General features: G+C 41.6%; 1 protein-coding gene across 2 annotated transcripts in view; it reads left to right on the top strand.

The window, feature by feature from the left end:
- The window catches only part of ACVR2A (activin A receptor type 2A), a 50480-nt gene that overhangs the window by 5749 nt on the left and 18447 nt on the right, over positions 1-26284 (top strand). For both annotated transcript variants that reach the window (XM_042041673.1, XM_042041674.1), the window contains exon 2: positions 24888-25095. In XM_042041673.1, coding sequence (XP_041897607.1) covers positions 24888-25095 — 208 coding nt within the window. The remainder of the gene's footprint in view (positions 1-24887; positions 25096-26284) is intronic.

The raw sequence follows: 26284 nt of genomic DNA, 5'->3' as shown, positions 1-26284 counted from the left end.
GCAACATTAGAACGCGTGAGCATCGTTCTGGTAGAACTCTGCTTTACAAACATTTCCGGAGAGATGCTGCTGTCATGAGTTTATTTGCATCTCTACCCTTCATGCACAAGGCTTTGCTTAAGAAAAAGCTTAAATAAATTTGTTTGCATATGCTGGGTGTAAGTCGAGGGGCAGGTGTTCTGTGGTAGGGAAAAGCTCTTTTCTGCAAGAAGAGAATTACTGTTAGCAAGAATAATACTTTTCAGCTGGGTTTAATGGAGAGTATTTGAATGCTTTTTTCCTTTTTCCCATTCCCACCTTTCTGGAATCTGGGGGCAAAATCCTTTGGGAGATGAGTTTGGCTGATTAGCAAATGAGGACAGACAAATGCTTTTTTTTTTTCCCTCTGTATAACCATAGACATTAATTTTTGTCATATAATTAGTTCTAGGTAAGGGGAAAAATAATAGTGCCTCCAATGTTTTTCATTCCTATTCATTCTACCTTTTCTTCCAACCTTCTCCACTTGTAGTTTTTCCAGGCTGGAAAAAGAGAGAGGTTGACAAGGAATCTGATTGTGGAAGAGGTTTCTTGGTGTAGGAGAGATGCATTTCCACCACTTAATTAACTGAAAGCAGCTTAATGCAAATGCCTCCTTGAGCTGGTTGGTAGCATCCATGAGCTGTTAGCTCTCTGATGTTCCTGAAAATGAAAACTCCGTAAAAAGATCAAGAAAATTACGGATTTTACAGCCAAGTTCTTGTGTGATGAAATCTTAATGTGTTTTTGTTGCCTTGGAGCTTAAAATTCGGCACATCTTATTTCCTGTTATTCCCATACGGAATTGAAGTGATACTGGATGCCAGTGACTCTATGTGGCATCTCTTGTCTTCTCTCCCTGCACTGTCTGTGTGGTGGTGGAGGGGTTTTTTCTTAGAAACAGTTTGTGACTACAGTGCCAAACAGCAGAGCATATTTAGGCTTAATCCCACAGAAAATGAATATTTACTGCCATGTTGTTTACGTTGCATATCTTTGTGGCCAGGAATCCCAAATGTACATTAGATACAAAAAATCCTTCCGTTGTTGGTGCAAAGAGAGCAGGGAAGGGTTTTTCCATTGCATAATTATTGTCATGGTTTCACAATAATTTAATTCTTGATGAAGAAAGTCAGCATTCATGGTTTTCTTCAGAATTTCCTAGTTAAAGCTGTAACTGGAAACAACAAAAACAGACAATTCACTTATTAACTGGAGACATAAATCTTTGGTTATGTGGTTAGAGGTATTAGAAAAACCCTTGGAAAGGAGGAAAGCTTTTGTGGGAAGTCTACTTGTTCCTGCAGCCAGGAGCAGCTGGAGGCAGCACTGGTGGTGTTGGGATGGGATCAGCTCAGACTGGAAGGTGGAGGTGTGAAGTCCTGCTTGTGGCAGCACCTAATCAGAGGTGGGTACAGAAAACTGAATTCGTTTTCAAGAAGTTCAGTGAGAGAATGTGCCTTCTCTTTCCCAGCTCCTGTTGTCCAGCTCTCCCAGATGAATTAATCCCGTTTCCAGGCGTGCAGTCAGTGGAGGATGAGCGGGATGGGGGCCTTTACCTCTGTGCCTTTGTGACGTTCCCCTAATGAACTGTGCCGGAATTTCTTCACGGAGCAGCTTCGTTATGGAGAAAATGAGCAAGGGACACACTTGCAATTGTGTTGGTGCCAGCAAAGGTCCGAGTGGCGGCTGTGTAACCCCAAATCCCGGTGACTTTACAGCGAGGCACTGCAGGAACAGCAACACTTGTGGGATTGCCAGCTCCGTGTTGTGTTGGGTTTGGACGGGAAATGAAGTGTTTCCAAATTCTAAAAACACCTTGTGGAAGGCCCCGTAATTTTGTGTTCTGCTGGTGTTTCTGGTTGAAGTTGTGCAGGTTAATCTGTTTCGCTCAGGATGCACTCAGTGCAAGATTGTAATTAATTTCGGTGTTATTCGTGAGTTACTCACCAAGGCGGCTGGTTGGGAGCTATTAAACTGCACTGCTCGGCCCTGATGGCGTGTTGGGGACCGCTAGTTGGCAAGAGGGCTACAAGTTGTGCAATTAATTTAAATAGCTACATACCACCTTTGGAGATTCCTTACTTTGTTAAAGTGTAACTTCTTTTTGTAAGGATTTATATGAAGCTGTAATTAGTTGGCAATTCGATACAAAATGCTGAAATGACAATGTAATTAAAAGCAAACCCCTATGTACTCTTAACTGTGATGGGCATGTAGGAGATGCCAAGATGCGTTTCTCTGCTTTTATAATGCTTTAATTACACGAGGGAAACATTGTCATTAGTTAGTGAATAGATAATGAAGAAGAATGTTATATCTTGGCCAAAAAGAAAAGAATATTTCTCAAATTCTTTTGCTTTCTGAACTTTGAGATGTTCATCGGCCACGTTAAAACTAAGAAAACTAACATTGTATTTTGCATTTACAGCAAAACTGTATATGGCAAGTACAATACAATTTAGGTATTGCTGTCTGATTTGGTTTTGGTTTTTGGCTTAATGAGGCTGTTCTCACACTTAGGAAGATTCCACTTTCTCTAAGGATGGCAGCAAATGAGTTAAGTTTTGCTGGTCTAGTTCTGAACATTGCCACTGTTAAAGCTGAGGAGTTACCAAAGACATTTAATCTGAAGGTTTTGTTAGAAAGCATCTGTACAATTATTTTGAAAACGGTAAGAATCTGTGTAGCTCAGAATTGTTATTTTTTCGATAGCTTTAACTCTTTGTGTGTCTTCACATCAGAAAAATAATTTGTTTTTCTAACAAATTGCAGAGGTTCTTGTGGCAGATTGACTTTTAAAGTTGGATGCTACATCCATCATTTTTAGAAATGCAGGAGGGAGACAGTGCTCAAAAACATTTAGGATATGATTTGTATATTTTCTGAAAGATACTGAACTTTTTATGAGGGTAAGTCAACATGCAGGGATTTTTGTTTTGTTTCTGCTTGTTTGTTTTGTGATCTTGTTTGTTTGTTTTTCTGGAAAAAAATAGAAACGGGTAAGGCAACTCAGGGATTGTTTTTAAATTTTTTGTATGATTGACTGTAGATGTGAAGAATGTTTTAGAGGCGATCCGTGGCTTGTCTCTTTTGCCTCTTTCTGGAATTCCCAGTGAAATGAGGCTGTGGAGGGAGCACAAGCCCTGCTCACCTCCCAGTGCAGCCCTGATAGTGTTGTAGCTTGTGCCAAGTGGTGTCTAATGAGATGACACAAAGCACGGTCTGAGGGCCAGTGCCAGGAGGCAGCACAGGCAGGGCTGAACCAGAATTCCTGCAGCTTCAGCGCTTCAGTATTCCCTCATCTCCTGCCTGAGAGCGGGGAGTGTGTGCCATTAGCGTGCTGTGAAAACATGGTCATGATTTACTGCCTTCCAGCCCAGCCCTGTGTTAAACTGGGGAACTGTCCCACTTACAGAACAACCGACCCCAAACCACCCCATCACCTGCCCTGGGACCAGAGCAGCATCCCATGGAGCCCTGAGCAGGGATCTGTGCTCGAGGGTAGCATGGGATGGATCTGCTCAGTCTGGGACACGTGGCCTGAGGGCCAGGGAGCAGTGCCCTGGGCTTGTTGAGATCTGCAGTGGAGATAGATAATTTTTTTTCTTCAAATGATCTATTTCATGTTTAAAGGTGATTCCTGTTTTGATGAGCATTGACAGTTTGGATGCAGACCCTGTGCAGTTGGTTACTGTAATCTGCTGCTTGGCTGGTTTTAATGTCACTTTTTTAATGTCACTTCACCCGAACGGCTCTGAGTAGAAATGGTTGTTTCCTCTTTGAAATCACTGTTTCATGTGGTGTCCACCAAACCTCCAGGTTCTTTCCAGCAGAGCTGGTACCCAGTCTGGCAGTCCCCACTCATACTGGTGCAGAGGGTGCTGTGTCCTGAGGCTCAGGACACCATGTTTGTCCTTGTTGAATTCCACGAAATTCCCTTGTGCCCACCCCTCGAGTCTGCCTGGAGTGACATCCCTGCCCCTGGGATTGTCTGCAGACCTCCCTGAGGTGTTCCACCACCTCCTCCAGGCAGCCAGAAAGGGCTGAACCAAGATGGGTCCCAGGGGAAGCCCTTGAGGGACCCTGTGGTGTTCCACATCGTTCTCCGGATGGTTCCCTACAGGAGCAGTTCTGTTCCACCCCAGGCTGGCTCTATCTCGAGATCTCTTTGCTTGCTCACAGAGCTGATTTTAGCTGGGCTTCAGCAGCTTCCTGCCTGTTGGTGCCTCACCAATGTGTGATTTAGAGATGGGTTTTATTTGTAGCTGAAGCCTGACGTTATTTTTTCAGGTTGAGAGCTCTTATCTCACCTAGATAACACTAATCTCCATTCCTTAAATGCTGCCTAAAGACTGGAGTGGTCTTCACTCTCTCAACTGGATTTTGAGTACTTGGATTTCAATATCAGCACATAAGTTGAAATTTGATCTGTTTTTAAAAGCTATTTTTAAATATGACCAATCATTTTATCAAGCCTTCTAACATGAAAAACTGTTTCCTTCTAGGAATTTCCACATAAACAGGGAAGTGGTTTAATTTTGTTGTTGAGTTACAGTGTTGAGTGTACGAGACAAAATTAAACTTTGCAGTAACTGTTAATTTTAGAAATTTTTGCTAGTGTTTGTCAGTAGAGGGTACAGATAGTTCTCTTTAGCTCACAGCAATTACATGATGGAAGAGTTTTCTTTAAATATTTCTGTGTTTCAGGGTTGAAAAACATTTAGGCTGTGAAGGTTGCAAAATGGCACACAATTGTTTGAATTTCTGTACTTTTTATAAAGAATTAGGTTATTTGTTCTTCATCATTTGTTTATAAAGCTGTTTTTAAAATAGCATAGAAAAGACCACTGGTTAAATATTTTCATTTTAGCTCTCTGATTTTAAATTCTGGAAACGATTTCTTTTGCAAGTTATCCCTGGGGATAATTGAATTTTATTGAATTTAACATGAAGCCCATCAAAAACATTATCTTCAATGGCTTTGAAAAATTGTAAGAGCTTGGTTACATTTTAATTAACTCAGGTTGTGTCCCTGGGACAGACCCCAACAAATTAAGCCTCAACTGACCTCGCCCATTTGGGATGATACAGATCAGAAGTGAGCTCTTGATGAGTTTCTATGTGCCATGCATGTGCTAAAACCAAGCTGTGGAACCATGATTAATTTGTGAGAAGGTGATTTCAAACCACAAGATGGTTTTGCTTCATTCCTGCTCCAAACTCAGTGTTTACCACCTCTCTGGGAAACCACCCTTGAAAACAGTGCTTTCTGGTGAAAGTTTTCTCTTCCTGTTCAGCTGAAAAAGTTCTGAATCTCATCCTTTTGGGTCAGAGGCTTCCAGGGGAGCCAAGAGAGCACAGATCCCACTTTTCATTCCAGTGCAAATGGAGTGGATCCCTCGTGAAAAATCCTGATGCTCCAGTGTGCAGCTGGGCTTTTCCAGCAGCTTGAAAACACTCAGATGGATGGCAAATGAAGCACAATTAATTTCCTAGAACCTTGTTTGCAAAAATATTTCTCTGAAATTTAATAATCCCAGATTTTTTTCTCTCAATGTCACAAACGCTTTGTGTTGGAAGCTCTTTCATTCCAAGAGAAGATGGGAGAGAGCAGGTAAATGACGAGTTCCTATTTCTTCATGTGTAAGACTGAAAAAATGTGTGTTGGAATTTGCTTTTGATGAACTTTTGGGATATTTACATGCTGACAAAGTGTGTTCTGGGGGAGCTTCAGTTGCCCATCTGAACTCTTCTCCCCACTGCCTTCCTTCATTCTGAACCTACAGGTTCAGTAATAAAAATGTTTAGAAGTAAGCCCACAACATCCGTGATTTTTGGTTGTTCCTCCAGCAGTTCAGCCAGCTTCAAAAACCTGTTAATCACCTTCTACTTGCCCAAAAAGGTTGTTTCACTTGTAGGGTGTTTAAGAAAAACTGATGGAAGAACAGGGAGACCAAGAGTTCCTCTTCTCTGTGTGTGATTCCTCACCCACATCCCCATTTTATGCTGAAGTCACTCCTCACTCTGAGCTCAGCCCTTGTGGCTATTGGGCTTTGGGCTGGGCTGATCCAATCTGCTAAAGCAGCAGAAATGACTGGAAAAAACAGCACGGAGCTTTCTGCACTCAGTGTCAAAGGCAAGAGTTGGGTGAAAGATGATGGAGCAAGGAAATGGATGGATGGAATAAGGGCTGCCAGGGAGTCTGCCTGAATTGTCCTAGGAAGTGAATTATCAAGGGAAAATGCCACCTCAGTGCTGGTGAATGGGGCTGTTCTGTGCACATATTGGGTGAGAAAGGGAAAATGGCTCAAAATTATCATTTTTAATAACCTCCTTTTTCAGAAAGAATTCACTTCTCTTTTTCAGCGTTCTTCTGAGGCTCTCAGTGGACGTCTGTTCTCACGGGGGATTTTTCCTCTTCCCTTGCTTTTAAATATCTTCATATCACATTATTCTCTAAGGGCCCTAGGCCCAAGATTTCCAGGCAGACCAGCAGAGAGGCCTTGCACAGGTTGCCCAGAGCAGCTGTGGCTCCTGGATCCCTGGAAGTGTCCAAGGCCAGGTTGGATGGGGCTTGGAGCAGCCTGAGACAGGGGGAGGTGTCCCTTCCCATGGCAGGAGCATGGAATGAGATGAGCTTTGAAGTTCCTTCCAACTCAAACTGTTCTGTGATTCTGTCATTCCAAGGAATAGGTGATAAAATGCACTTCTATCTCACAGGTTCTCTGGGAACAATGAGGTGAGAACTAAATAAAAGGTTCAGACTGACATAATCACAGAATGGCTGATACAATGGTCAGTAAAATCCAGTTACACCCCAGATTTAAGAAAACAGTTTGAAAAGACTAATTTGCAACATAATCTTAGCAGTGTCTAATTTGTGCTACTCAAATTTTAGCTGCAAATGTCATTAGAAATGTATTCTGAGCAGGCAAGCATCAAACTTTATGCAAAAATCTGATCCAAGAAGAGAAGAGACAGCACTAACAGGTCTGGAAATGATGAGGGGAGAATGTAGGGGATGTCCTTTAGCTATAGAACCCTAACTGATAATGCCTGAGTGTACTGAATCAAAACACTTAACGCAGTATCAGGAATCCCGTTTACAAACAAGGGCAGCTCTGGTGAATTTTGCATATCAGCTGAACAGCCATGGAGCAGATCCTGTCCGGGATCTGCTCTGAGAGGTCTCCATCCCAGGAGCATCTTCCAGTTGCCAGGGAAGCGTGTAAGAACCAGGACACCTGTCAGGAGCTTGTCAGTCACTGAATTGACAAAAGCCCTAAACCAGGAATGTCATCCAGTCAGCAGAGCACACTTCTGGAAAGAAAATCTCAGGATGAGCTTGTGGTGCTGAGAGTTCAGCTGTTAACCAAGTCTTTGGGGCAACACCTAAACTCATCAGCCTTTTGTTACACTGCAGTGTGAAGTCAGCCTCAGGCTGTTGCTGGGCTTTGTTCAAACATCATGTTACTGTTAATCTTCCCTGAAATTCTACATGAGGACAACTTCTGTGCTGAAATCCAAGCATGGGCAGTGAAATGGAGATAAATTGGTCTCTAGTAGCAGTGTTCTGAAATGCTGCATAAATCGTGACTGGAAGTCAAATCAGTTTAAAAAACACACAGGAATCGACTCTGAGGTATTACCCCAACCATGGTCTCTCCCAGCTCAGCCTCCCTTTTAGGGAAGAGAGAAACCAATGTTCCAAGGCCCAGGCTGCTATTTCCATCACCCTCTTCCTTTTTCAGTTAACTGTGATATTCAAGTTGCTTTTTGCTTCAAGCAGAATTTTTAACCCCTTCCTTGAGATGGTGGCTTCTCCTGAGGGCATTTAGGCCAGTGCATGACCTGCCACCACTGGAGCGCAGAGGCCTAAATGTCCATTGGTTTCTTTTGTGCCCGCCTTCCCTCTAGCAAGGCTGGTCATTCTTGGGATCTGTATCCTGGGAGTATAATGTCAAAGCTTTTCTAGGGAATTTTCAGTAGCTGCCTTGTGGAGAGCAAATATGTGGATTCCTTAAAAAAGTTATTGGTAATCTAAGCAGATGGCCTCAGTCCTGGGAAGGCTGGGCTGGGTGGAGGCATCAAGTCTAGAAATGTAAGGTCTGTGGGCAGGAATTTGTGTAATTTGTGCTCAGTGTTCGCTTCTGAGGTGCTCAGGGCAACTCCACGCTCTGTGGGCAGGAGTCCTGGATTTCTCCTCTGACTGTACAGGGAAGTGGGATACCCAAGTTCAGGGCATTGCCAACCTTGGTATCTCTGCATAAATAACACTGTGGTTAAATAAACATCGTAAGAGGAGAAACTAAGGCAGCTGGAATGTTACATCCACCTTAGCTCTGGGACGTTACTGCTGACTAGATCCAGGGTGAAGGGAGGTGTCAGGCTCTGGCTCAGTTGGGTTTTCAAGGAAGGGAGCTCGGGAAAGCCTGGGATTACTCGTGTGGGCTCCATGACACCAGACTTGTTCCTGATAGGACAGAATAAACCACTCCTGAGGGTGCTACACTGAAAGTTGAGTCACTGTTGCTGTTTGGCCACTGATTTACCAAATATCTGTTGGTGTGTTGGCTGTCTGGAGGTAATCATTGTCCATGGGGAAAAAAAAACAAACAACAAAAGCCAGCCAACCAAACAACAGAAAAATCCAAAGTAAAAAGCAGACCATTTTTCTTCTCGTTTGCAAGGGCAAATGCTCCTTATTGATCTTACTGATACAACTGTTGGTGTTCACGTTCAAACACTCATTGAGTACCACAGGATAAACACCTGGAGCAGGCAAGACATGAAAATTCTTCCGTAAATTTTTTGTTGCGTTTGTGAAGCTTTGGTGTTCTTCTGGCCTGCCAGGAGGATTTATTGCTGAGTGAATTCCTCAGCTGTGACAAGAGGAACACCTGTTTCTGTGTGAGCACAAGCACTTCTCCATCAAACACAACATCTGGCAGTAGAAGCCCTTAAACTTGTGTTTATGACTTCTCTGGGTAAGAGACTCCAACTTCGTAATTTTTCTTGAGAAAGTCAGCAATCCCCATGACACCGGTGCTTCCTATCTGAAAGAAAATAAAGCCCTAAAAATACATCGTCGTTCTGTCCCTTAATACCTGAAAAGTCTTTATTTTGCTCTTAATGAAATGCATTCTTTTGGATGTTGATATTTCTTTATCCCCAATAGCTAAGAATAAAGGTTCCATATGAGCACATGTATATCTTAACTAAATATAAACAACTTGAAATCTGCTGAGTTATTTTCTGTTCTAAAAATTCCCAGCATCAAACTTGAAGGATTTGCCTTTTAAGCATCATTCTGTTTTAAATCAGGTTGGGAATTGGAAGTGAATAACCCAGATACTGCTAAGTACCTGTAATTTCTCCATCCCAGTCCATGCCAACATCCTACCTTTGTGTGCTAACCACGGAAATGCATTTAGGGATGCTTTTGGGGCTGAGTACCTTGATAACTTGTCTTTTGTTCCTGCTCAGCCTGCTGGCCAGCTGCTTCACATCAAATCCACCCAAATGATTGATGAAGGTACTTTAAACAGAAAAAGTACATCTACTAATGATGGGTAATTAAACTGTAGAACTCAGTGTTTCAGAACATGTGGAAATAAAAAATGATCTCACAGATGGACAAATTCAGGGAGGAATAGTTTGTTCAGAGGTGATTAAACTTGGGTTTGGATGGAACTTCCAGATCAAATAATTCCTGATTGCTGAATGCTCCTGTCGAAAGCCTTTAGTTCGCCCTACAGTTGATATTGTCTGATGCTTTTGAAATTCTCCTCAAAAGGAGAATTCAGATTAAAATTAGGCCAACCTTCTGTTTGTATGCTGAACTGGCAGCTTAATACCAAAGTGCTTTACAACACTTCATGTGTTTGGACACATTTGTTTCGTCATCTCTTCCACACAGAACGCCGGCTTTAGCCTCAGAGTTTGCGCTGAGGAACTTTCCAGGCTCAGTATTAAAGCAGTGTTCCTTGCCCTGGAGATTCCCTGATCCCTGGGACTCTGGATTTCTGCTGGAAGGGAGCGGTCATTCCCCTCCCTAGGCCAGGTTTTCCTCGGGCTGGAGCCGGTGTGGCAGAAGGTGGGGGGTGGAATCAGCACTTGAGAGCCCGTGCAAAGTTCACTGCGCTCCGGTTGCCGTCTGTCTTTGTAGAGGTAAATTGTAGCTGTGGTTGTGATTCCATGGTCGTTGCCTTTGCAGTGTCCTCGGGGAGGATCCTGTAGGGCATGAAGGGCAGGGTGTGAGCAGCGGAGTCTGTGGTGGGTTAGGGAAGTGAGTCTGTCCTTCTGAGTTTGTGTGATCAGTCCCAGGCTGGGTTAATGTCTGAATTCTCTTCACACTCAGCGAGCCTGAAACATCCCCTGTCAGCAGATTCAGTGGAACGTGGTGCTCGCTCTCAGCTGGCTCTTCTGGGTGACTTTAGGCACAGTCAGACATTGCAGTGATAAGGGCTAATCCAAACTGAGTGTCCTGGGTTCTTCTCAGTTGCTTTGATGTTTTGAGTCCTCTGCTTCTCCTGCTTCTTTATCAGCAGCGTTGCTTGAGCAAAGCAGATCAAAATTCGTTTATGTGATTTGTACTCCTGTACTCAAGTACAGATTTTTTTTCCCCTTGGTATTAAGACTCAGGCATTGATAACTTTGAGGTTAAAATTCTGAATTCTTAGTTCCCTCATCCTGGCCTGAAAAGTTTCTTCATCTTTTTACTGTGTGCTGGCAACAGAACTCCTTGAATAGCTGCTTTCTCAAGCCTTGGTTAACACAGGATACTCCAGGCTGGTCTGATTTTCCAAAATGCTGTGAAATCTAAATACTAACCCATGGTAGATTCCATGAAGAGATCCTTCCTTGCCTCTTACTCACCTGCTTCTACGTGCAGTGGGTGGAATGCTATTTCTAGGGAATCCTGCATATTGTAAGCAGCCACTTCTGTCACGGCTTAAGGTGGAGCTGGGAAGTTTTGGGGAATCTGTGCTTATCAGAGAATGGCATTAATAGGCAGAATTGTAGCTTAAATGTATTTTTTGTAATCTTCTGTGCAACATAGCCGAAAAATTGTCATTTTCCTCTCTCACTGATGTTCTGGTAATTTCCTAGGAGTGTTTAGCAGATCCTGTTAGCAGATCACCTGTCTGTCAGGTCCCTCCCAAATAAACTAATGCAATATATCCACAGTCATCTCTGTCCTCTTATCTTTGAGAGGCAGGAGAGATTCACCCCATTGCCTCTGGGCATGGGGAGTACATGTGGAAAACATGTTTAGGGAACCCTCTTGAGCCTTTTATTGCTGCGGAACTTGGAGTTTTAATCATCAAATTTAAGGCTGTTACTTTGTCAGAGTGTCAAGAAGCTTCTTAATGGAATAACAGCATTCAGGTTCTGGCTTTAAATGTGTTCTTGAATAAGAACAAGAAGGTCAAAATCATATCCTAAAGAGCCTTCCAGATTTCAGGTCACTAGATATCATTTTCTTAATTGTTATCTAAATTTAGAAGACAAATTATCTTGTAGTAGCAAGTGCAGTGCTTTCAGGCTAAAGCTTTTGTTTGTGGTGTTGTTTGCTTGTGTCACGTACATCCCTGATTCATCCATGGACTTTGGATTCCTGGTTTCCACTGAAAGTTCAGGGAGAACTGTCAGAACCTGGCTTGTCTTTAAATAGCCACAGTGTTATTTCTCCCAGGCCACGTGCTTTGTTCCATGAGATGAGATAATAAAAATTGAAGTTCATGTAGCTGGAGTTAGGATTGAAACTAAATTTTATTTGCTCTTTTAAAAGCAGCTGTCTAGCTCTAGTTATTCTGTCAAATTCACCTCATTAAAATTTTGCAGCCCAAACCAATCCCATGGTTTTGAAGATTAATAGCCAAGCTCTGAGAAAGCCTCTGCAGTATCCTGTAGCACTTTAAAATTTCCTGCTCTTCATAAATACTTGTAATTTGTTTTAACTTGAAGAATCGTCGTAGAATTGATCAGATAAGCAAATTGAAAATTGGCCAGAAAATAGATTGCCTTGGTGTGGCTCTATGAGGTGCCCAGTTAAATAACAAAATAACACCAAGAAATGAACTTAAATTGTAGTATGTGAGGATATTTTTCCAGGCATTCCAATTTCCACAGGTGTAGGAGTCTCAAAAGGTGTGCAGAGTCTCCCTTTGTTAAACTGCTTTTTGTGGGAGGTTAAAGTTATATTAAAAAATAAAAAAAGTGTTGTCAGTAGGCCTAAAGATAGGAAATTCTTTAAATAGCTCAGGCAGATGAACTCCAGCACTCCAGGAACACTGCAGAGCTTCAGGAGGATGCTGCTGCCTGTGCAGGAGGAACAAACCAGGTGCTTTTTCCACAGCAATTCAATGAAATCTCCACTGTTTCAGCATGGGATGAGTTACTGGGGCTGGAAAACCTCTGTTCTGCTGCTGAGAATTGGAACAGCAAAGTCGACAAACTGGGGAGGATTGAGGAAAAAAGCCATTCAGGAATCATCTTTTTGTCTATAAATTTATGGAGGGACTGAGGAATCTCAGTCCATGTGGAGCCAGGAGCAGCAGGATGGCTGACAGCGCCTGCAAAGAGAGGGGATTTCCAGCTGAAAGGTAGAAATCCTAAAAATCTGTATTTTCAGTGAGTCTGATGCAGGGGAGGCTGCATATTCTGTTCTGAACTGAGGAATTTAACACCGAGATTTTTGAATAAGACTCATAAATTTTGGATTTGCTGCTGCGTTTCACGAGCTCTCCTGTGGGATGTGGGGCTGCTGGAGAAGTTGAGCTTAGTGCAGAAATTCCCAGTTTTATTCTTTGCCTCTGTGGGTTTATAATGTTGTAAATTTTCACAGCTGTTGCCTCAGGGTTGTAAGATGATGGATTTTTTTTGTGGGCTTGTCTCTGCCAGGCTCTTGTTGAAGGCTAGATTGTATGAAAACCTTGGCAGAAGGGAGAACTTTAATGCAAGACACTTTTAATAAAATAAATGAAGTGATGGCTAGTGAGTAGGCAAAATCGTAAGTGAGAATGGACCAGAATATAAACAAAATAAACCAAGGTAAACAAAGAATAGATTATTTTGTATTGAAAGGTATGTATTAAATCACATAAATATTCTATATGTAGATATGCACCATCTCTCCAATTTTTAATTCCCCTTTAAAATGTAGGAGCGAGATAAATTTTTTTATAGAAAGAAAATGGAAAAGAAGCTGATTATTTATCTTCTCAAGTCATTTCCCAAAGCTAAAGAAAACTGTGCAGAAAATCTTACACTTTATTGCTGCCTGCTGAGTTATGGTCTGAAATGCAGAGGAGCAAATCAGAACTTAATTCAGTATTTAGAGAATTCCCTCTTTATTCCAGCGGTGTAAAATGATTGTTGCTGTTCACCAAGCTTCCTTACCAATACTTTATTGCATTCTTTGTCCAGGGAACTCTGCAAGTGTATTTCAAATTACATCAGCTTATTTCAAAGTGAACAGAACAGCTTTGTAATCAGTGATAAATATCTAATTTAAAGATAATTAAAAATGCTTGTCACATAGAAGCATATGACTTTTAAGTAAAAGTTGTTTCTGCTTGCTTGGGAGGTGATAAGATTGTGGACTAAATGTGATTAATGTTCTTTGCAGATGTTGCTTTATATGCTTAGGCTTTCAAAGTAAAGCAGTCTAGACTGTCTGTCTGCATTCTCCTACAGCTTTGATCTTGATTAAAACTGGTTGTATTACATTTATCATCTTCCTTTCGCGAATGCCAGAAAGTCTCTTAGCTGGTTTTTTGTAACTGTATTTGTTTGTAGAGAAAGAGATTCAGTATCATCTCTAAATGCTGGAGAAAATGCACATTTGGATACTTAAGCAAGTATCAAAAATGTTTATTTTGTGTCTTAAAAGAGTAGTTTGGGTTATTTCAGATCCAGCAGATGTGATTCCAAATTAGTTAGTTAAACTCCCAGGGAGTGAACCAGGTGAGCACGGAGTGGGTTTTTCCCCTGCTGTTGGATCCAGATCTGAGGGAAGGTGGAGGATGCTTTGATCCTGTGCTGTGCTCAGCTGTATTTGTGTCAGCTCTGATATTGGTGATCTGTTATTATCCATTGCATTCAGCTCCAGCAAGATTTTTCTTCCTGATTTCCACCCTTCCAGCTCTGGGGGATGGAGCTGGATTGCTTCAGGGTCTGGAAAAGGGTCAAACGCAGCAAAGTACCCAAATAAAGTACATTTTATCAGAGTACAATTTTCAATTCTGTGTGGCAGAGCAGAAGAGCTGAAGGACGTGAGTTTCTCAAATCTCTGTTTAGGTGTTAAATCTGTGCCTGCTTAGGGAGACAAGCAGCTCCTCATTTGTGTGCACCAAGTACAACTGAAGTGGTTTCTCCAAGATCTGAAATATTCTGATTTGCTGTTTATTCCCTTATTTATTCCTTAAGATTGTTTAGGGCCGATTTGAGAACTCGATGTATTTTATGGGGAAGTTTGAAGTGAAGGTAAACCTTTTAATACTAAATCTATTTGTTGGTTGGTCAGTAAAACATTAAAACATTTTGGGTAGTTCCATTAAATATTAAAGTGGATGGGGTTTGTTTTCTATTTCAGTTTTTGTCGGTGCCACCACTGAGTGCTTTTTTTCCAGTCTGTTGGTTACAGTGTAGAAAATATTTGTAGCTTCTAGACCACAGTGGTGTCTTAAATCCAGGTTTGGGAACCGGGCTCTGTGAGCTCATCCAATACACAGAACGATAGAGAAGTAACCAGATGATGCCTTAAGAGGCCTCCTAGAAACAGAGACTAGACCTAAGGCATTGCAGACAATAAGTTAAATAATATTCAGCTGTCAAAACCCACTTGGAAATCCATTATAGGAAGCAGCAAGTTGTGCATTGCTCTGTATTTGTTCATTACTTAATTTTTCCTCCAATCTTTATGAAATGCTAAAACTGTTCTGGCTTTGTTGTGACTTGGCAGTTATGTGTGATTTTTTTAAATTTATTTTTCTTTAGTTCTGTAGCAAAAATTAATATTTTTATATTACAACACGGTTATCATTCTGGAGATATGTAATCTTGCCTGAATGTTGATGCTGCATCAGGGGGAAAATGAATTAAAAGCAAATATTTTAATGCAAGTCTCAGCCAGCAGATCTGGATTGCCCGTGCTTTAAAAGCATCACCCAGTAGAGAACTGATGGACTGGTTGAACTGGAGTTGCTGTTCTAAATATAGATCCTGGTGTGGTTGGGATCTGTGCAGGGCCTCTTGAGAGTCAGTTCTTAACAGAATTCCTGTAAATTATCCAAATATTCCAAATTAGCACATTGAAAAGTTAACACTGCAGTTTTGGTATAACGTTTTTGTAACAAATGGGTTTTTAAGGCTTCCTTGCCAAGTGAAATGAAGCAACACTGGCTCAGTTGAACACTTGAAGGCAGTTTTTTCATTGACGTGCAAGCTATAAACTGAAATAGCTTGGGATTATCATGCTGTGTCAGGTGTGGGCTGTAGAATCAGGGGGTGTTTTACCAAAATTCTGATATCCAGTAGCACTTTTTTAGTGTTGTTTTGTATACTTTTCCTAACAGTGATGCTCCTGTTGACTTGCATTTCCCTCAGCCTGTGTGAATGATTCCTAAATGAGATTGAATTTGATTTATTCATTTTTAAATGTCTAGATGCTTAAAACCTTTAAAACCCATCTTAATTTTTTCATACTTAGAGATAATTCTGGCAGTTTCTAAAAGGTATTTTTGTGCTGTTAAATTAGATGGTGTAGATTGACATCAGATTTGTTGCTACTCATACAGAACCAGAAATAAGAATATTTTGGTCTTCTTTTTCTTAGTTGGATTTTTTCCTAAATTAGTTGGTAGGTTTTATATAAATATGTGTATATATATATAAATCCTCCAAATTTTTATTTTAAGGAGTACAAGTTGCTGGAATTTAACAGCAATTCTTTTTAATAAGTTGTTTCCTTAAGAAAAACACCAAACATGGAAACATAAACTATTTGTAAGTGCTTGTAGGCAGGCAAGAGAAATAAAACCTGCTGTCTTGGATTACTTTTGTATTGATTTGAATCTCATGTTAGATCAGAGCTGATTTATTTAAAGGAGCTGGAGTTGCTGCATTTAATGTTTTAATGCCAATAAATGTGCTGGGTGGCCAATATGCAGCATGTTTTTAAAGTCCCTACTACAGAGTTAGGCTCTGAAAAGACTTTTAAGATTGTAATTTTTAATTGCTCCCTTTTCCAGTCAGTTGTTCTTAAAGCTCTGATTAGAAATACAAAAAGAGTTAAGTTTTAATATGTATTATGCTGACTTTAATAACCTCCTTTTGATCTTGAAATGCTTCTTTTTTGGATTTGTTCTTTTGGGTGTTGGTCTTGCTTTTCTGGATACAATTAGTAATAACATTTTTTGAAAAGAGGATGAGTGGACAGCAAAATCTGCTTCATGAGAATCCATAAAGATTCGGAAAAGTGGAAGAGAAAAATAGTTTTATATTGAGGTGCGTGAAGAAGTTGCTTTGTTGTTCCATTGCTGTTTTCTTCTTCTGAATCTTAAATAAATGATTTTTTAATAGTTTACCAGTCACTTATATCCGAATTTATTCTCTGTAAAAACAGTCCTAATAGTGATTTTTAGTGAAATCTGTCAGTTCTCACTTCCTGAGGGAAAGCTCACTTGGAGTGTCTTTGGAGCATGAAAAGGTGATGATGGGGGTTAAAAATGATCAGAGTATTTAAATTATGAGTGAAAACGTTTACTTAATGAAGACTCCATAAGGTAGCTGGACTCTGGATTTCCCTGATCCCTGGAAAACAAGTCCAGAATAAGAAACTTGAGTCAAAAAAGTCTTTGTCATCTTCTCTTCCCTCCCTCAGAGGTCCCGGGATCTGCTCCTTGAGGATGAGCGCTGTGGTTGGCAGGGCTGAGCTGCAGCTGAGCCCTGGTGTTGTCTTTGGAGCTGAGGCCTGGCAGAGTTGACTTTGGAGAGGATGTGCTGGCCATGTCAACAGTGGTTCTGTCTGTAAACATGGTTGTTTCAAGCTCTAGAAATGGGATTTTTAACTTAATCTTCAGATTACAGTCTGGCACGGGGAGCAAAATGAGGCAGCCTGAGAGGGGACAAAGAGAAAATCCATTTCAAGTGACAGCCACTTTAGCTGGAGGTAAAGAGGAAGTTTTGCTGGATTTTTAAATATAATCAACACTGATTTCAGAGCATGAAGACACAAAGTTTAAAATTCTTTCAATGTAGACAAGGTTTGGAATTTGATCTCAACAGGACTGGACAGTGGAAATGGAATTAAACAGATACAGCGAAGTTTGGGGTTATGTAGATGTTTTGCTTCAGGAAGAGAGTTCAGCAGTCACAAACATATTAGCATTTTTATGCTGATAGGTATTTACTCAGATGTGTAATGCTGCAGCCTGACATTTATTTAAGTTTAGTGGCTGAAGGAAGGAATTACTTCCACTCATTTGTGCCAGTTCAGCTGTTTGAGGCTGCACAGCTCAGTCGGATTTTTGATTGCGCTACAGCTCCAAAATGCTTTTCAAACTGGGCTCTTGCATCAGAGCAGACACCACGAGCTGCCAGTGACATCATTTAGTGATGCAGCTGATCCCAAAATGCTTCTGAAGGAGTATTTCCTAGCAAACAAACCCAGTATCCATACTGGAGAAGTCCTTGGGAATAGCTGAAGTCCTGACTGGAGTTCTGGCCACATGTATGAGCAGGATGAACTTGGGAAGTCGTGTTGGGATGAGGTGGGGAAATGAAAATGAAAATACAAAACCCCAGGATCATGGGCTATGTGGAATCCAGACTGAAGCTCAGAGTGATGATTCTCCATAAATAAGTTGGAGAGTTGAAAGAGGGAGGGGTAAGGAAGGTTTCCAGCTCAGTGGAGTAGGAACATTTAATGGTTTGAGTTTTTCGCGGCTGGGTTCTGCCTTTTCCCCTCCACGTTATCCTGTTTGCCTGCAGGTCCCAGGTAATCCCTCTGGGTGTTTACACAAATGTGGGACCTGTCTCTCCTCCTGTCCAGCTGCCATCTGGACAAGGGCAGCTGGAGCTTGTCTGGATGTGCTGGGCAGTGGATGTGCACTGACCATGCAGTTCCTGCCCATGAGCTCAGCACTTGGAAATTTTGCTGGGCCAGCTTGAAGGAAAAGGATACAGCTGATGCTTTAAAAATTCTTAAAAAAACCTGGTTGTAAGTATGTTTATGCTGGGGTTTTGGTTGTAACCACAGAAAAAAAAAGAGAAGTATAGCGATGGCTAAAGAATTGGAATGTAAATAAGAAGCTTGATCAGCACATGTAGGATAACTGGGTGGTGTTTTTGCTTGCAATAGCACCGAGTGGGACACGACACCCACAGAGAGATTTGTTGGAGAGCTGAGTTGAAGGCAGAATCACACTGGTCCTGTTGTCTTTTAGATAGTTATATAAGGTCCTGTAAGACAGAAAAAGAAGTGGGGGTTGGATATATCATGTGGAGGAAACATCAAATGTGGAGTTGGATGCTTGCCTCTTAGATGTCTTGACTGTGTTTTTGTTTGACTTGGTGTGTGGTTCTGTTTGCTTTGCAGTCAAACTGTTCCATTTGCATTGTGCTTGACTGACTTGGGAGGCAAAAGGTAGAATAATTTCTTGTAATTAGCCTGGCTGAACTTTCCTGTGATGTTTTTGAGGGGTCAGAAGGGAGTCTGTGAAGAGGAGATTCCTTATTTCTCTTTATGCATACAGGTGAAGTATTGACACTGATTGTATTGAACAGGATCCTGGAAGATGCGTGAAACAAGCAGTGCAGGAGAAGGGTTGCAGAAAATGTCATTTCCTGATCTTCTCTTACAGCCTGACCAGAGAAGGAGATTTGGAGACAGCTAAAATGAAGCTTTCCCAATGCTTTTTAATGAAGTGATTAATATGTTCAAATTTCCCATCTCCATGAGGCTGCAGGAATTTCAACCCTCCACTGAAGAAAATCCTAAACGTTTCATAGCTCATGGTTGGGAAGTTCTTAGGAACTTTTGTAGCTCAGAGAAGAACCTCCACAAACACCAACCCCAAAAAGGATAATTTTGACCCGAAATCCATTGGGATTCATAATTACTGAGAGGAGCTCCCCATATCTGGTGAGCTGCAGCACTGCAGGATTCTGCTGCTTTGGGCTTCTCAGATCAGAGGAACAGCTCTGACAGGTATCTGAGATCATTCCCGGGAAACTCCCTGGCAGGTCCCAAAATAGAAATGCTTCTGGTTGCCACCACCAGCATGAGACTCATCTCTGAGAACGATTCATAATTCCTGATCCAGTCTGGGTGTCCTTAGGTGGTTTATTTAGGTGCTTAATTGGTGCCTTTCATGCTGTGGGGCCTCTTTTTTAGTTTAATAACAGCATTCCAAGATTCTGTGTGGAAATGGTGTCACTCCTGTGTGCAATGGAAGAGAATCCCTGTCTCCTTCCAGGCAGCTGCTTCCCTGAGCTGCAATCCAGGAGTAGGTGGATCATGAGGATCATGAGGGTGCAGCAGAACCCCAGTTTGCAAGTTTTAATGTCAAAAAATTAATTGAGGTTTCTCCTTACTATTATTCTTGGTGTTTGGGCTTTTGCACTGGGGAGAGGAGGATAATCCAAAGTGGGAACTGGGCATTTCTAGCATTAGTGCCTGTTTGGCCCTATTCCATTTTTTCCAACATCTCAATCTTGTAGAATTTAAACTTTTGAGCTCTTTGTTACCGATTGTGAAATATTTTAACCATCTTGTAATCGTGCCAGGGAGGGGACATTTGACCAGCAGTGCCTAAAAGCCACCAGCACCTGAGGCGAGTGCAGCCCCAAGGCTGTGCCTCAAACCAAACAATTTATAGGATCTGTCAAGCTTTTTTCCCCTACAAAAATCATCAGGCAGCGGCTGAGAGGTGTTTGTGCTGTGTGCTGCTCACACCTCGCAGTGACAGCAGTGGCATGTTTGAACTTGAAAACATCAGCCTGTGTTTTACTGTGTTCCCTTGAAGTTGGGGAGTGTGAAAAATAACACTTAACTCCAAGTCTCTGGAGATTCCCAAAGGATGACAATCTTTATCTCGGGGGTAACCAGCTCTTAGTGGCACTTTAATTTCTACCTAAAGAACAGAGATGGCCACTGACCCTTTTTCTCCATTTTCTGCCATGTGATTTGCTCTGAAGGGATTCTGGAAAACTTGGCCACCAGAGATCTGGGGGTTTTCCCACTTCCTTAAATCCAGGCTTAAATAAGATATTTGGAAGTACAAGGCAGAAAATGGAAGTTCTCTACAAAATCCTATTACAACATTATTAATTTCTTCTATCAATGCTGGGAGGGACTGAGGGAACAAATTGCAAAAGTAATTCCAGCTTTTTTTCCTTCAGCAAGAACACCATGCAAATAAAACCAAGATATATCTATATATGTAAAATAGCATCATCAATTGGTTAGAGCAGCTGATTCTAAAAATTATTTTCCATACCGTAAGTCCAGAAGACTCAGAGTGAAAAAAAGTTGTTTTGTGTTACTGTCCACCAAGCAAACCAGGGGCTGCAAGGGGTTTTTAACAATACCGGTATTATTCCTCTCACCTTCCCCTGCTTCCCTCTCACTTCTGTTCCCTGGTTTTAGGTGGCATCATCCTCCATAGTTTCCACTCTACTGGGAAACCTGTGCTCTTAAGACTTAGTGTAGATTTTGGGTAGATCATCCTTCGATTTTCTAGCACTAGATTCTTCTCTCCTTCTTTTTCAGAAGTGTTATCTCAGCTCCAGAATTTCATACTTCTATGGCAGGCTCATCCCTACAAATTTTCCATTTTGAAAAGGTGTGAACTGCAAAAAAATTGAAATATTTTCCAAGTACATGATGAGATATCTTAGCAAATACAGATTTCCTGTTGTTCCCCCCACTATAATCCTGGAGAAAAATGCAGCTCTTGCTATACAAAACTTTACACTAAAACTTACCAAGTTTACCCCTGTTCAAGAGTTGCAAACTTAATTTATTTTTAAAGACTATTTTAGAAAAAGAAAGCAGCTTTCTGGACCATCAGGTTAATCTTTAAATTTTGAAATTTCCCAGGGCAGTGTGGCAGCAGTGCAGGTGATTTGTTGCTTCCCTGCCTTGTTTATCTTTTTTGCAGTTCTTGCGTTGCCTGAGTTAATTGCTGCTGTGTTTGGATTTAATGAATGTACTTTGGCTCAGCTCATCTGAAGTACAGTCCTTGTTTGACCTGGGAGCATTGAGAGCAGTGAGAATAGGACTAATACTAGTCTAAAAATCAACAAAATAAGTTTGGGGACATCGTGGCATGTAAAAGGAGGACAGAAAAAGTCCTTTCTCTTGGAACTCAGTTTGCTTTATTAGGTTGGAAATAACTTCTTTCTTCTTCCTTTGAGAAATATTCCTCTGGGTGTTATCAGAAAAAATAGAGAATGATAAAATCCTGCTTCCTGCTTGCGGAAACATCAAAGCTGGGCCTTTTCAGTCTATATTTGTAGTCTGTTCTTAGATATATTTGTAGGGCTAGAAAGTGTTTGAGATCACTGTGGAAACAAATAGAATAACACATATGGGCAAGTACTTGAAAAAGGTACCTGTGCAGCAGCTGAAGTTTTTTTTCCCAAGGTGTTATTTCTATTTATGCTGCATTTTCTGTTCTTTTCTGTTCCTCTAGAACAGCGTGTTACAATGGAGATATTTTGGTGAATGGGCCATTCTATCTATAAGTTACTCAGTCCCTGTGGTGCTTCAGGCCTCTCTGCTCTGCTGGTTTATTCTAATAAACTGCTCCATTCCTTGTATTTCAGTGCTTAAAGGGCTCAAATTCATCTCAAATATAACACAATTTAAGTAACCTTTCTGTTACAGGCAGAGGTGTCTGCCAGACTGAACTTCACTCTTTAATTCTTTTATATATTGTAAGTTTTCTAGGGAATAGCAAAAAAAAAAAAAGTGTCCTTGGCACCATCAAACTAATCTTTGCAGGCTTTTCATCAACTTTCATGACTTCAGCATGAAAATGTTGTTACATTTCATAAACCAGTGAGAGCTCACAGATTCAGTTCCCTTTGCCCTTTGTGTCTTTACATGGTGTCACCAACTAATCATGCAGCAAAAGCAGGGTTTGGGAATGAGGGTAGGACGTGGGAAGTGTTGAAGTCTTCCCTGGAAAAGGAGGGAGATGATCATTATCACATCGCACATAAAGTACCAGGAAACCATTCCTGCATTACAGACCCATGAGGTTGTGTTGCTCAGTTCTAGGTTTAGTGGATAAGGTTGGATGATGAACTCCCAGGAGTTTCTGTCTTTTTTTTTCCCCCCTGGGTGTAACGTGGTGACACCTGTAAGAGACAATTCCCGTTCCATCCAGCACCTTTTCCCAGTGATCCCTTCCTGAATTAAGGCCGTGTTAGTCCTTAGGAGCTGTGCAGAGATTTCACTGTTTGCCCCTTTTTAATTGAAAAACTGGTAGATTTTTTCCAGTTATTCAGGCTTTCTGATTGAAAAATGGCAGCCAATGCTTCCAGCTCCTCCTGAGGTGAGGTTTTCCAGGCTGCACATGTACTCTCTAATGGAACTGCTCCCAGTTCTGCTGTTTCCTGTATTAACAGTGGTTCAGAAGTTCAAGTGTTGGTTTTGTTCCCTCTGTCACCGTCGTGGATGGGCACGAGTGTGAGGGATAGAGCAGCACTGGAGCTGCAGTGGGAGCACACAGACATCCAGTGGGATCTGGCTAACGTGCCCAAACTAAACCCTGTTCTGTACTCAGTGCCCTTTGCTTTCCCAGTGTGTTTTCCTCCCAAGCTTTACCTCACGTTCTATCCATAGGACACTGCTGGAGTTTTGCTTATGGCTTCTTTCAACAGCAGCATTTTGCCTTTTGAGGTTCAGGAATTGGTTTCTGAGGACCTGGCAATTCCATGTGCACTTGGAACGGGTACAGGAGTTTCATTAGAGACCTGCTCTGCGTAATAAATTCGCTTTATTGTGAATGCCAGCTGCCCTTCTCCCCTGGGAGCTCCATCCCTGTGGAGGGAATGGCAGAGCTGGTTGGAAGCAGATGGGCTCAGGGCTGCCTTCTTTGTGTGGTTCCCCTTCTCCTCTTGCCTTGCTTCCATCATGTTCCTGATTTTCTGCTTGGGAAGATTAATCCAGGATTGTCCTGGTCTGTCCAAGCCTGGGTTAGTCTGGCCAGACCTATTGCAGGTGCCCGTTCAGGTGAGAAGCCCCAGCCAGATCCAAGGTCATTAAACCAAGAGCGACTGCTGCCAGTCACTGATTAGAGCATTAATGGATTAAAAAACTAATGGATAAGAAAACCTGACTATAAAGAAGACAGGAATAAGCAGAATATTTATGCAACGATAGTTTTACTGCAGTTCCTGAATTTTATAAAATTCAGCTTGTCTGTGGTCCTTCAAAGCTCGGCTTGGCAGCAGGAGAAAAGCAATGGCACGTGTGAGAGAAATCCAGGACTTCTGCTTTATTGCACTGACAGAACCAAATTGTTCAATCTGTTGCCTCATCTGTTTCTTGCCATAGCTGAGAGTTGTAAAGGTCAGGCCGTGGCAGCACAAGGAATATAATGGTTCCCAGGCTGTACCTCGCAGCGTTCCCAGCTGGCTCCTGCCCCTCTCCCATTGATCCGCCAGCCTCCTGCCCAAAGCACGGAAGCGGCAGCCTCGGCCTATTTTGGGAATGCGTCAGAGGCAGGACTTTGGGAAGGAGCAATGTGGGATGCTCAGTATGGGCAGTGCTGGGCTCAGCTCTCCCAGGGCTGCAGCAAGGCTCAGATGGGAATAATCCTCGTTATCCTCAGGAATGGACGGGAGTGGTTGCTGGGTCACATTTCTTGTGGATAAATGTGGATAAAGGAGGTGATGCAAGCAAATACATAAAAATCTGCCGTGGGAGACCTTTTCTCTTCTAGTCTGATCTTCAGGGTGCTGTGTAATGTGTTAAAAATATTAAATGTATAGATAAATACAGGCAAAGTGCTTTGGCATCCTCCTGGCCCTGCCTCAGTGGATCCTTTGATTCTCTACCTCCTCGAGCTCCCTCTCTGTTTCTCCATGGGTTTAATACAAGTTAAATGGTGGAGCTTCCATGAAGATTGATGGCACACTCTGGGCAGTGTCAGACAAGATAAAAAACAGGCATAAAATGCAGTTCTTACTCCCTTCCTGTATTTTGTTAACACTTTTGCTTCCCAACAACCCTTCACCTCTGCAGGAACCAGACTGGTGCTTTATATCCCATTAACTCTGAGGTTATCTCCACTAGAATCCCAGAATCCCAGAGTGGTTTCCTACATGGTCACTAAATGGACTTTAAGGTCCCTTCCAACCCACACCATTCTTGGATTCTGTGATGCCCTTGCCCCCAAACACCTCTTGGCTTTTTTGGGGGTTTCTGAGATGAACTCCCTGCTCTTTTGGCTCATGTAACAAGATAAGAAGCACAAATGCCTTTTGGTGAATTTTCCTGGCTAAATCTCCTGGTTTGGCAAATATTTTAATTAAATCTTCGCTGCTCAGCATTCTAAATTTTCTCTGCTATTGCTATTCATGGAGAAGTATTGCCATGACTTGTTCTTCATTTCTGCAAATCTTGCTAAGTTATGCAAGTCAGTGTTTGACTTCACAGAAGATCTTTGTTTCATGTTTCAACACTTGGAATGCTGCTGAACTTTACGTGTTTTCTGTCTTTATTAAAAAGAGGGGAGAGAGGGCACATTGGTACAAGCAGTAAATGATATTTTTATACAGCTTCCATTGGTTCATATGCCTGATTCTTCAGAATTCCATTTAATTGTGTTTCCCATTCCTCCCAGGTGCCATCCTGGGCAGATCAGAAACACAGGAGTGCATCTACTACAACGCTAACTGGGAAAAGGATAAAACCAATCGCAGTGGGATCGAGCCCTGCTATGGTGATAAAGATAAAAGGCGACACTGCTTTGCTACATGGAAGAATATTTCTGGATCAATTGAAATTGTGAAGCAAGGCTGCTGGCTGGATGACATCAATTGTTATGACAGGTGAGTTTTCCTAGGAATTTTCAAAATTGATTTGTCACTGTAAACTCTTTGCCTCTCCATAATTTCTACGTCATCCCCTCTGGAACCACGGCTTGAGACAAATGAGTCCGTGAATAATTACCTTATTTTTAGATGCACACTTGTATTTAGGGACCGGACTTCATGTGAGTACTTTGTCTTGTTTGCAGTTGTCTTACCTTCTTAAAAGAACCCAGGTATTTCATTTATTCTTTTTTGGCCCATTAATAATAGATTCTGTAGTGCCTTGTTATTGCCAAACAGTGCAAATATAATTATTGCAACCAGGATGCAAAATTCTCTCGTTGATTTTTCCAAAGTCTTTAGAGTTGGAAAGTCAGCACTTTGTGTCTGCAATTTACCAAATCATGGAAGTATTTTGGCAGTTTATTAATAAGCTCAATGGCAGCTCTAAGAATATTCTAAATTCCTTGTTATTTTGTTGCTAACAGATGGTCTAGAAAGTACCCACGAGCAGTAACAGCAGGACTTGGGGTTTGTTAGATGCTGACTGAATAAAGGTCATGACTCTCTTAAGCAATGGTGTTGCAGTTTTTTAAATATTCTTCTGGGTTGTATTGGGCCAAAACATTTATTTTCTGAAAGGACAGAGAATTAAGAAATAGATCCACAGTGGATCTTCATTAAAAAGTATTTAGGAATTATTTCAGCAATATTTTAGAAAAGTTTTCCTTTGTGTTTCTTAAAAGTTGAATTGTTAGAAGAAAGCCTTGCCGCCCTTTCTCCCAAATCAAGTTGCCCCCCACACCAGGATGTTTTCTGCTTTAATGACAGTTTAAAGCTCAGTTCCACAATCTTAAAAAATCCTAAAGTTGTGAGATTAAATTCTCCCTTGAGCAAAGAAAAGAAATTGGAAAAAGAAATCAAATGCAGGAAGGACGGTAAGGAAAGAGCTGGAAACAGAGTAAGTCCTCATTAAGTAACTTGTGCTAATCACACACAGTGCTGTGTTTGTCCAAAACAGCCCAAATCTTATCTTTGGAGCATGGGGTGGTTTTACTGCTCTGGAAGTTCGTGGGGGTGACTCCAAACAGCAGCAGATTAAGGACATCAAAGAGAAAATGTTCCCTGGAAGCCACGGGACAGGGTGACAGCAAGAGCTGGCTCTAGGGAATAACCCCAAGTTTTGAAGATGAGCCCAAAACTTCCT

This window comes from Corvus kubaryi, unplaced genomic scaffold (genome assembly GCF_017639235.1).
Source record: "Corvus kubaryi isolate FWS band 111438036 unplaced genomic scaffold, C.kubaryi_AGA036_p1.0 37396, whole genome shotgun sequence".
NCBI lineage: Eukaryota > Metazoa > Chordata > Aves > Passeriformes > Corvidae > Corvus > Corvus kubaryi.
This window is presented reverse-complemented; position numbering and strand designations above follow the sequence as displayed.